This window comes from Nerophis lumbriciformis, linkage group LG16, assembly GCF_033978685.3.
Source record: "Nerophis lumbriciformis linkage group LG16, RoL_Nlum_v2.1, whole genome shotgun sequence".
Classification (NCBI taxonomy): Eukaryota; Metazoa; Chordata; class Actinopteri; order Syngnathiformes; family Syngnathidae; genus Nerophis; species Nerophis lumbriciformis.
In genome coordinates, this window is record NC_084563.2 from 6418944 (window position 1) to 6431112 (window position 12169).

A 12169-nucleotide genomic window follows, 5' to 3' on the forward strand; every position below is an offset into this window, starting at 1 on the left:
CGGTAACTCTATTTTGGATCCAATTATTAAAGAACCCCAACTTGGATATTTTCCCATCCCTAATTTGAGGGACAGCTTACTTATCTTTCAAACTAAACACGGACAAAAATGGACATCACTCAGGGGACGTCAGGCGACTTAGGGTCCAGTGGACAGGAAGTAGAGACTCACTGGCAGCTTCCTGCCACAGCGGATGGAGGTCGGTCATGAAGACGGGGTCATCGATCTCCCTGAAGAACCGCTTCAGGACGTCCGTCACGTCCTCGATGAAGTGGTCTCCGATGCGTAGTTTGACATTACGGGCATCTTTGCGAAACTCCTCCATGAGCAGTTTGATTCTTGACTTGGCTCCGTTCTTGCGATAGATCCCCTCGTGACCCAGACCTGCAGGCATGGACACCGACAGGTTCAGGCACCCTGGGGGCCAGGTTCGATGGTGTGGCCTCATCAGCACTTTGCTCACCATACTGCGTGATGAAGGCGATGCAGCTGTCCACGATGATGGGGATGTCATGCCTGCTCAGCTGCTGCTCTCGCAGAGAGTTTCCCTTCCCGCCGGCAGCCCGCTGAACGTCTGCGTACCACAAGGTGAAGTCTGTGCGTCCGACGCCCTGCAGGTGGAACGTCCTGACACAACAGTGACATTAGACGTCAAAGATCAGCCAGAGGACAAAGAACTGATGTTCAAGTCCACTCACCTCCCCTTCTCAACCAAAACCAGGATGTCTTTCTTCTCGTGGTTCTGGCTTTCCGAGGCGACACCTTCAACACAAACATAATCAGTCCGACACAACCCCGGATGGGGTCTGGAGACGTCAAAAAACTACTGACTCAGCTCCTGCAGCCGCTTCAGGTTGATGATGTCTTCTGCAGCGCCGTCGTTTTGGGGACAGATGAAAAGGTTGGACTTCTGCAGGACAAAGTAAGCCTCTTTCCACTGCTGAGGGTCCAACATTGCTCGGTACCGCAGTCGCCCGATACGCTCAAACTCCCGAGTCAACAGGCAGTGACAGCTGAGCGGCGTGGAAGCCTAGCAAGCACACACGCATTATTAGACGAGCAGAACTTGGGATGGGACTGAAACGATGTGAAAAAGCATTAGAAAAACAACCAACTTTCCCGATGGCACTGGTCCAGGCGTGCAGATGCTCGGCTGTCTCCACACCAAACTGATAGAGTTTGTCCGAAGTCAAATACAGTTCAAAAGTGTAACGGAACCTGAGCGCAGAAAATACAGAGTAAATCCCCGGTTTCAATCCATCCATCCATCCATCCATCTTCTTCCGCTTATCCGAGGTCGGGTCGCGGGGGCAGCAGCCTAAGCAGGGAAGCCCAGACTTCCCTCTCCCCAGCCACTTCGTCCAGCTCTTCCTGTGGGACCCCGAGGCGTTCCCAGGCCAGCCGGGAGACATAGTCTTCCCAACGTGTCCTGGGTCTTCCCCGCGGCCTCCTACCGGTCGGACGTGCCCTAAACACCTCCCTAGGGAGGCGTTCGGGTGGCATCCTGACCAGATGCCCGAACCACCTCATCTGGCTCCTCTCGATGTGGAGGAGGAGCGGCTTTACTTTGAGCTCCCCCCGGATGGCAGAGCTTCTCACCCTATCTCTAAGGGAGAGCCCCGCCACCCGGCGGAGGAAACTCATTTCGGCCGCTTGTACCCGTGATCTTGTCCTTTCGGTCATAACCCAAAGCTCATGACCATAGGTGAGGATGGGAACGTAGATCGACCGGTAAATTGAGAGCTTTGCCTTCCGGCTCAGCTCCTTCTTCACCACAACGGATCGATACAGCGTCCGCATTACTGAAGACGCCGCACCGATCCGCCTGTCGATCTCACCATCCACTCTTCCCTCACTCGTGAACAAGACTCCGAGGTACTTGAACTCCTCCACTTGGGGCAAGATCTCCTCCCCAACCCGGAGATGGCACTCCACCCTTTTCCGGGCGAGAACCATGGACTCGGACTTGGAGGTGCTGATTCTCATCCCAGTCGCTTCACACTCGGCTGCGAACCGATCCAGTGAGAGCTGAAGATCCTGGCCAGATGAAGCCATCAGGACCACATCATCTGCAAAAAGCAGAGACCTAATCCTGCAGCCACCAAACCAGATCCCCTCAACGCCTTGACTGCGCCTAGAAATTCTGTCCATAAAAGTTATGAACAGAATCGGTGACAAAGGGCAGCCTTGGCGGAGTCCAACCCTTACTGGAAACGTGTCCGACTTACTGCCGGCAATGCGGACCAAGCTCTGGCACTGAGCATACAGGGAGCGGACTGCCACAATCAGACAGTCCAATACCCCATACTCTCTGAGCACTCCCCACAGGACTTCCCGAGGGACACGGTCGAATGCCTTCTCCAAGTCCACAAAACACATGTAGACTGGTTGGGCAAACTCCCATGCACCCTCAAGGACCCTGCCGAGAGTAGAGAGCTGGTCCACAGTTCCACGACCAGGACGAAAACCACACTGTTCCTCCTGAATCCGAGGTTCGACTATCCGGTTTCACTTTTGACTAACGTGGCAGACCTACACCTCACCTGTCCACAAAACCGTTGTTTTTGAGCAAGTCTGGTCGGCTGACTCCCAAACACACCACGTCCTTGAGACCGATCTCCATGCACGGTTCTGCTGATCGCTCCGAAGGGTAGAACAGCAGCGACTGATCCACCGAACACCAGAACTTCTGGAAGTCTGTCACAGTTCAGACAGGCATGTGATGCAAACATGTCACCGCATCTGTCAAAACCGGGAGCCGAACCTTCTCGAGATCGGCGGGACAGCGTCGCTCTGCTGACGCAATTGGAACTGAAGAGAAAGCCAGAGTAAACGACCGTCTTCATGATCTCGTCATAGACACCAGGATCTGCGGGAAATCAAAGTAGTGAAGACGAGTTTGTCCTCTAATCCTTCATAGTTGGTGAGCAAAGAGTAATCATAGTAGTGGTGTTGGTTCTGACCTGGGACTCTGCAGTTCACTAGCAGGTCTCTGTGTGTCTGCTGCCCATGGGCGGTGCTTGCCAGGTGATTAGCTCTTGCTTCAGAAAAGATGTGAGTGACAGTTTTGAGGAGCGTATGTTCGGAGACAGCGGAACATAACACCTGCAGTCGACACGCACAAACATCGGAACGGTTCAGTTGCGATTGATTCAACGCCCTGGGAACACGAGGACCTGGTTGATCGGAGACTATTCACAGTCATTGAGGAAAAAGACTAATCTGATAAATTGCGATAATCATTACTTTTAGAGTGGAAAGCACTCCCAATGATAGTAAAAGACTTCCAATCTGCTTTTAGAGGCTCTAAACCGCACCTTCAGTAGTTGTTCCTGGCTGCTGAAAGCTGGATGGGCCACTCTGTAGTGCCCGTCTCGGTACTTCTGACCGATGAACTCTCGCCTCTGACTCGGGGACGCGTCGCAGTCCAGCTCATCAGACTGGGACAAGTGGGCCGCCCAGAACTCGTTAGCGCGGTCGTTACCCAGCATGATGAAGAGCTGCAACGACAGAACAAAACCTAGGAAAAAAAGACTTTCTTGCGTTTCAGGATCCCCATCTCGTTTAGGTCGTACCTGCACAATCTCATTGCTCCACACGCTGGTGTCCAGTTTCAGACTCTGAACTTTGGAAACCATTGTTCCCAAACCTCTGTGCTGACCTGCTCGCACAAACAGGTATGACGTCATGAGTGAGCATGGTAGTCAGACATCGAAGTTGAACTTGTCATCAGTTAAATGTACAAACCCCGTTTCCATATGAGTTGGGAAATTGTGTTAGATGTAAATATAAACGGAATACAATGATTTGCAAATCCTTTTCAACTCATATTCAATTAAATGCACTACAAAGACAACATATTTGATGTTCAAACTCATAAACTTGATTTTTTTTTGTGCAAATAATCATTAACTTAGAATTTCATGGCTGCAACACGTGCCTAAGTAGTTGGGAAAGGGCATGTTCACCACTGTGTTACATGGCCTTTCCTTTTAACAACACTCAGTAAACGTTTGGGAACTGAGGAGACACATTTTTGAAGCTTCTCAGGTGGAATTCTTTCCCATTCTTGCTTGATGTACAGCTTAAGTTGTTCAACAGTCCGGGGGTCTCCGTTGTGGTATTTTAGGCTTCATAATGCGCCACACATTTTCAATGGGAGACAGATCTGGACTACAGGCAGGCCAGTCTAGTACCCGCACTCTTTTGCTATGAAGCCACGTTGATGTAACACGTGGCTTGGCATTGTCTTGCTGAAATAAGCAGGGGCGTCCATGGTAACGTTGCTTGAATGGCAGGATATTTTGCTCCAAAACCTGTATGTACCTTTCAGCATTAATGGCGCCTTCACAGATGTGTAAGTTACCCATGTCTTGGGCACTAATACACCCCCATACCATCACAGATGCTGGCTTTTACACTTTGCGCCTATAACAACCCGGATGGTTCTTTTCCTCTTTGGTCCGGAGGACACGACGTCCACAGTTTCCAAAAACAATTTGAAATGTGGACTCGTCAAACCACAGAACATTTTTCCACTTTGTATCAGTCCATCTTAGATGAGCTCAGGCCCAGCGAAGCCGACGGCGATTCTGGGTGTTGTTGATCAACGGTTTTCGCCTTGCATAGGAGAGTTTTAACTTGCACTTACAGATGTAGCGACCAACTGTAGTTACTGACAGTGGGTTTCTGAAGTGTTCCTGAGCCCATGTGGTGATATCCTTTACACACTGATGTCGCTTGTTGATGCAGTACAGCCTGAGGGATCGAAGGTCACGGGCTTAGCTGCTTACGTGCAGTGATTTCTCCAGATTCTCTGAACCCTTTGATGATATTACGGACCGTAGATGGTGAAATCCCTAAATTCCTTGCAATAGCTGGTTGAGAAAGGTTTTTCTTAAACTGTTCAACAATTTGCACACGCATTTGTTGACAAAGTGGTGACCCTCGCCCCATCCTTGTTTGTGAATGACTGAGCATTTCATGGAATCTACTTTTATACCCAATCATGGCACCCACCTGTTCCCAATTTGCCTGCTCACCTGTGGGATGTTCCAAATAAGTGTTTGATGAGCATTCCTCAACTTTATCAGTATTTTTTGCCACCTTTCCCAACTTCTTTGTCACGTGATGCTGGCATCAAATTCTAAAGTTAATGATTGTTTGCAAAAAAAAAAAAAAAAAGTTTATCAGTTTGAACATCAAATATGTTGTCTTTGTAGCATATTCAACTGAATATGGGTTGAAAATGATTTGCAAATCATTGCATACTTGCCAACCTTGAGACCTCCGATTTCGGGAGGTGGGGGGTGGGGGTGGGGGCGTGGTCGGGGGTGGGACTGGGGCGTGGTTGTGGGCGGGGGCGTGGTTAAGAGGGGAGGTGTATATTGACAGCTGGAATTCACCAAGTCAAGTATTTCATACATATATATATATATATATATATATATCTACATCCTGAAAATATGTTTAGATAATTGATACTTCAAACTTGCATAAATAAATCTTAAGGAATATAACATAACTTGGCTTCTGAGAGCTTCAAAATGTAATGAATAAAATGCTAAAGTTGTTGATAAACAAGCAATTATTTTAATAATTAAATATGGTCATTTTAAATGAATTATTATGATCATTTAAAATTAATTATTTCATATATGTCTATTTTAATGTATAATTCTATGGCTGGATGAAAAAAATACAAAATAAAAATACAATTAATTTTGATGTTTTTAGCAAAATATAGTAAAAATGTATTTATTTTTTTAATTTTTTAATAAATTAATTAATATATTTATTTTTAGGTAAGATAAACATAATAATACAATTTATCTCTAGTCTGGATGATTTAGTTCTTGTCACCCTGTTGTCCTCCCGTCATTAAAAAAAAAAGGCTGTCCTCACTCAGGTCCGCATGGAGCTGGAGGGGGCGTGGCTTCCAGCTCCGGCTGAAAATCGGGAGATTTTCGGGAGAATATTTGTCCCGGGAGGTTTTCGGGAGAGGCGCTGAATTTCGGGAGTCTCCCGGAAAATTCGGGAGGGTTGGCCACCTACTCAGTGGCCTAGTGGTTAGAGTGTCCGCCCTGAGATCGGTAGGTTGTGGGTTCAAACCCCGGCCGAGTCATACCAAAGACTATAAAAATGGGACCCATTACCTCCCTGCTTGGCACTCAGTATCAAGGGTTGGAATTGGGGGTTAAATCACCAAAAATGATTCCCGGGCGCAGCCACCGCTGCTGCCCACTGCTCCCCTCACCTCCCAGGGGGTGATCAAGGGTGATGGGTCAAATGCAGAGAATAATTTCGCCACACCTAGTGTGTGTGTGACAATCATTGGTACTTTAACTTTAACTTTAACTTTAAGTATGAATCATTGTATTCCGTTTATATTTACATCTAACACAATTTCCCAACTCATATGCAAACGGGGTTTTTAATATTAAAACATGCTAACAGTAACATCTCCATCCCCCAGCCGTTAGTATTAGCTAACAGAAAGTGCTGTCTGTCATCTGGTGTCACTGTACCGGCGCAGTTCTTGCATATGACCACACACAAGTTGATGGAGGCCCAGTCCGGGTTGATAGCCCTGCAGTCGGCGCACATGCGATTGGAGCGGTTGGACCAGATTTTCTCGGCCACCTCGTAGTCCGACAGTGTCTCAGCGATGGCCTCCTGCAGCGCCTCCATCCAGTCCCGCTTCTCCCGCTCCGAGTCGGCGGTGAAGCTGGCGAAGGTGGATGATATTAGAACAACCCCCAACAGCAGATTGAGGGAGCTGGTGACCAAGTTGGTGACGGTCATACCTGAAGGTTCTGTAGGGCGTGATGAGGTCGAAACCCTTGTGTTTCCCGTCTCGGATCGTGGCACCGCGAGCCTCGATCACAGTGATGCCGATTCCGGTACGAAAACACTGCGACAGCCAAAGTACAGATGTCACACAACGGGTCAAGGTTCCGTGTGGACCAGGTGCTTGCTGATCAAGGGAACCGCTGATGACGTCACCTGTTCGCTCTTGTGGAGCCAAATCTGCTCTGTGTTGATGGCGACGTAAACTTTGGACTTGGTTCCTTTCAGCTCCAGCAAGCCATGTTTCTGACAGTGAGTTCCTGGACCGAACCAGCGCCCCCCCAATACCAGCTGGTCTCTGACGTACGCCTGCAGTGTGGACACCCAACGCCGCCTGAGCACTGAAACGCCCACAAATGTCAAGTGTTTAGTCACAGGAACGTCATTAGGGACTACTGTACGTTGTGTGCACCTTCGTTATCGGTCTTAAAAACAAAGACACGATGGCTGGTCACTATTTCAAATTTGTTGTCTTTGGTGGGGCGAGCCATCTGGATAGCAGCCAATGGGATGACTCCTTTAGGGTACACATCCTGAAAGATAGTTAAACGAGGTCGGAGTCGAGCCTGGACTCGCCACCGTCAACAAAATGAAGTGTCGTCATACCTTCTCGTTTCCAAAGTACATCAGATTTCTGCCGTCAAACTTCACATAACGCTTCTGGAAAACGTAATTACTACAAAATAAAAGCACATACACCAGTCACATGACCAAGCTGGATGTATACAGTAGATCTCCCGAAGACCACGAGTATTTGTAAGTACAAACCCCAAAAGCAGTGAAGTTGCCACGTTGTGTAAATGGTAAATAAAAAGAGATTTTGCAAATCCTTTTCAACTTATATTCAATGGAATAGACTGCAAAGACAAGATATTTCATGTTCACACTGAGAAACTTTCCTATGTTTTGCAAATATTAGCTCATTTGGAATTTGATGCCTGCAACAAAAGAGTGAGAAAATTGAGGAATGCTCATCAAAGACTTATTTGGAACATCCCACAGGTGAACAGGCTAATTGGGAACAGGTGGGTGCCATGATTGGGTATAAAAGCAGCTTCCATGAAATGCTCAGTCGTTCACAAACAAGGACGGGGCGAGGGTCACCACTTTGTCAACAAATGCCTGAGCAAATTGTTTAAGAACAACATTTCTCAAGCAGCTATTGCAAGGAATTTATTGGATTTCACCATCTACGCTCCGTAATATCATCAAAAGGTTCAGAGAATCTGGAGAAATCACTGCACGTAAGCCATGATATTACACACCTTGGATCCCTCAGGCGGTACTGCATCAAAAAGCCACGTCAGTGTGTAAAGGATATCACCACATGGGCTCAGGAACACTTCAGAAAACCACTGCCAGTAACTACAGTTGGTCGCTACATCTGTAAGTGCAAGTTAAAACTCTACTTTGCAAAGCCAAAGCCATTTATCAACAACACCCAGAAACTCTTTGCTGGGCCCGAGCTCATCTAAGATGGACTGATGCAAAGTGGAAAAGTGTTCTGTGGTCTGACAAGTACACATTTCAAATTGTTTTTGGAAACTGTGGACGTTGTGTCATTCGGACCAAAGAGGAAAAGAACCACCCGGATTGTTCTAGGGTCAAAGTGTAAAAGTCAGCATGTGTGATGGTATGGGGGTGTATTAGTGGCCAAGACATGGGTAACTTACACATCTGTGAAGGCACCATTAATGCTGAAAGGTACATACAGCTTTTGGAGCAACATATGTTGCCATGCAAGCAACGTTATCATGGACGCCCCTGCTTATTTCAGCAAGACAATGCCAAGCCACGTGTTACAACAGCGTGGCTTCATAGTAAGAGAGTGCGGGTACTAGACTGGCCTGCCTGTAGTCCAGATATTGAAAATGTGTGGTGCAATATGAAGGCTAAAATATGAGAAGGGAGACTGTTGAACAACTTAAGCTGTACATCAAGCAAGAATGGGAAATAACTCCACTTCAAAAATGTGTCTCCTCAGTTCCCAAACCTTTACTGAGTGCTGTTAAAAGGAAAGGCCATGTAACACAGTGGTAAAAATGCATTTTTGCAATGTGTTGCTGCCATTAAATTCTAAGTTCATGATTATTTGCAAAAAATAACAAAATTTGCAAATCATTGTATTCTCTTTTTATTTACCATTTACACAACGTGACAACTTCACTGCTTTCGGGTGTATTTGCAAGTACTATACTATGTACTCTAAACCCTGTAATATGCTTCTTACAGTTATTAGTTACTAAACTCTCTCGCTCTATCCCTTATTTATATATGCTTATATTTTATATGGTTTTTTTTACAGTTATTAGTCACACTCAGTCTAACTCTCTTTCACACTCACACTTTAAATTAGCAGACTTGAAGGATGTTTATTCAGTTTAATTTTGTAGGGAAAAAAACAGACAACAGACAAGACACAAAACTCTAATCATTTCAAATGGTGCCTTTCTGCCTTTAAGAAACACTCAAATAAATCAAGAAAAATAAATTGTGGTAGTCAGTAACAGTTTCATTTTTAGATCAACCAGAGTGAAAACAATAGAGAATCAATCAATTCTGAAAAAAAATGATATAATCATGAAAAACCAAAACAACAACAACAACGCTCCAACACACTACTAGTACTTTCTTGCACCACCTCTGGCTTTTTTACGAGCCTGCAGTCTCTGAGGCGTGGACTAGCAAGTGACAAACAGAAATATTCATTAATCTTGCTCCTACTTTTTTTGATTACTGTTGACAGATCAGCTCTGCAGTTTGGAGTCTTGTCTTTGAACTTTGATAATTCTCTCCTTTGTTTTGTATATACATACACATATATGTGTATGTGTATATATATATATGTATAGAGTTACGGACAGTGGTTTTCTGAAGTGTTCCTGAGCCAATGTGGTGATATCCTTTACACACTGATGTAATGGATGCAATGTGCGTAATATCATGGCGTACGTGCAGTGATTTCTCCAGATGCTCTGAACCTTTTGATGATATTACGGAGCGTAGATGGTGAAATCCCTAAATTCTGCTTGAGAAATGTTGTTCTTAAACAATTTGCTCAGGCATTTGTTGACAAAAGTGGTGACCCTCGCCCCGTCCTTGCTTGTGAATGACTGAGCGTTTCATGGAAGCTGCTTTTATACCCAATCATGGCACTCACCTGTTCCCAATTAGCCTGTTCACCCGTGGGATGTTCCAAATAAGTCTTTGATGAGCATTTCTCAACTTTCTCACTCTTTTTTGCCACTTTTGCCAGCTTTTTTGAAACATGTTGCAGGCATCAAAATCCAAATGAGCTAATATTTGCAAAAAATAACAAAGTTTACCAGTGTGAACATGAAATATCTTGTCTTTGCAGTCTATTCAATTGAATATAAGTTGAAAAAGATTTGCAAATCATTTTATTATCTTTTTATTTACCATTTACACAACGTGACAACTTCACTGGTTTGGGGTTTTGTATATATATATATATATATATATATATATATATATATATATATATATATATATATAAATAATCACATATATATATACATATATATATATATATATATATATATATATATATGTATACATATAAATATATGTATATACTGTATGTATGTATATATATATATATATTAATGTATATACCTGTATATGTGTATATTTATGTAAACATATGTGAATATATCAGGGCTGCAACACCTAATCGATTAAATCGATTATAAAAATAGTTGGCGATTAATTTAGTCATCAATTCATTGGATCTATGCTATGCGCATGCGCAGAGGCTACTTTTTTTGAATTTTTTTGTAAACCTTTATTTATAAACTGCAACATTTACAAACAGCTGAGAAACAATAATCAAAATAAGTATGGTGCCAGTATGCTGTTTTTCCCCCCCAATAAAATACTGGAAAGGATAGAAATGTAGTTTGTCTCTTTTATCCGATTATTAATCGATTAATCGAAGTAATAATCGACAGATTAATCGATTATCAAATTAGTTGTTAGTTGCAGCCCTAGAATATATATATATATATCTTTATATATATGTATATGTATATATATATATATATATTTACATATACATTCATATTCATACATATATGCACATATACATACATATATACACACATTATATACTGTATATACATATATATGCACATATACATACACACACACATATATATATATATATATATATATATATATATATATATATATATATATATATATATATATATATATATATATATACATACATATATACACACATATATATATATATATATATATATATATATACATATATATATATATATATATATATATATACATACATATATACACACATATATATATATATATATATATATATATATATATATATATATATATATATATATATATATATATATATATATATATATATATATATATATATATATATATATATTTTGGTATAGTAGACAATATCACCAGGAAGAAGAAAGTTGTGGTAAGTGGAAAAGAGCAAGACGCACCCAGTCAAGGGGCAGTAAGAGGAGGATGAGGACGAGAGGAAGGAGATGAGACAAGTCCTCATGAGAGATGAGACGCAGGGAGAAGCAGAAAGGATGACACGTAGGAGAAGCCAACGTTCTGAACTTTGACCCCTGAGGCAAACACACATATGCTTGTGTTCAGCAGTGAATGGGAATCCTTAAAGGAGCCATATGTAACAATTTTGTCATTAATAAATCATATTTTTTCCAATACCTCTAAAACTGATAACAGTAGTTCAGCCGGGATATGCTCACTTCAAGATTAGCCACGGAATTATTGTTTTCATTTCGATGCCCCGCCCTCCACCGTTTGACCAATTAGAAAGTCCGTGAGTGTGTCACATCCATGTTGCCATCTTGGTCTGGCTACTGCCACTGGTAAAGTTACTAAACATGTCAGACCTTAGTTAAAAAGTTAAAGTACCAATGATTGTCACACACACACGAGGTGTGGCGAAATTATTCTCTGCATTTGACCCATCACCCTTGATTAACCCCTGGGAGGTGAGGGATTTTAATTTTTCATGTGTGTGAGCAAACGCAAAAACTCCTTGAGCATTCAGTGGAGTCCATGTGAGCAACATCAGACGTGCACACTGTGGCCACACCAGCAGCACACCTGTCCCAAACCTGACTAAATGACAAGTTCAATCTCCATCCATCCATCCATTTTCTACCGCTTGTCCCTTTCGGGGTCGCAGGGTGTGCTGGAGCCTATCTCAGCTGCATTTGGGCGGAAGGCGGTGTACACCCTGGACAAGTCCCCACCTCATCGCAGGGCCAACACA

The 12169-nt window shown here is 43.4% G+C and overlaps 1 protein-coding gene across 4 annotated transcripts in view; it reads right to left on the reverse strand.

Annotated features, from left to right (window-relative positions):
• arap3 (ArfGAP with RhoGAP domain, ankyrin repeat and PH domain 3) overlaps nucleotides 1–12169 on the reverse strand; it is a 49725-nt gene that overhangs the window by 20508 nt on the left and 17048 nt on the right. For all 4 annotated transcript variants that reach the window (XR_009816927.1, XM_061976571.1, XM_061976569.1 and 1 more), the window contains 15 exons: nucleotides 7456–7525; nucleotides 7262–7382; nucleotides 7006–7190; nucleotides 6807–6913; nucleotides 6528–6727; nucleotides 3576–3661; nucleotides 3318–3500; nucleotides 2964–3105; nucleotides 2765–2869; nucleotides 2544–2697; nucleotides 1116–1218; nucleotides 832–1030; nucleotides 699–762; nucleotides 464–627; nucleotides 172–384 (listed from right to left, as the gene is read on the reverse strand). Coding sequence is in view for 3 of the 4 variants with exons in the window: in XM_061976571.1 (XP_061832555.1) it covers nucleotides 172–384; nucleotides 464–627; nucleotides 699–762; nucleotides 832–1030; nucleotides 1116–1218; nucleotides 2544–2697; nucleotides 2765–2869; nucleotides 2964–3105; nucleotides 3318–3500; nucleotides 3576–3661; nucleotides 6528–6727; nucleotides 6807–6913; nucleotides 7006–7190; nucleotides 7262–7382; nucleotides 7456–7525 (2096 nt within the window). In the remaining variant the exon portion in view is untranslated. The remainder of the gene's footprint in view (nucleotides 1–171; nucleotides 385–463; nucleotides 628–698; nucleotides 763–831; nucleotides 1031–1115; nucleotides 1219–2543; nucleotides 2698–2764; nucleotides 2870–2963; nucleotides 3106–3317; nucleotides 3501–3575; nucleotides 3662–6527; nucleotides 6728–6806; nucleotides 6914–7005; nucleotides 7191–7261; nucleotides 7383–7455; nucleotides 7526–12169) is intronic.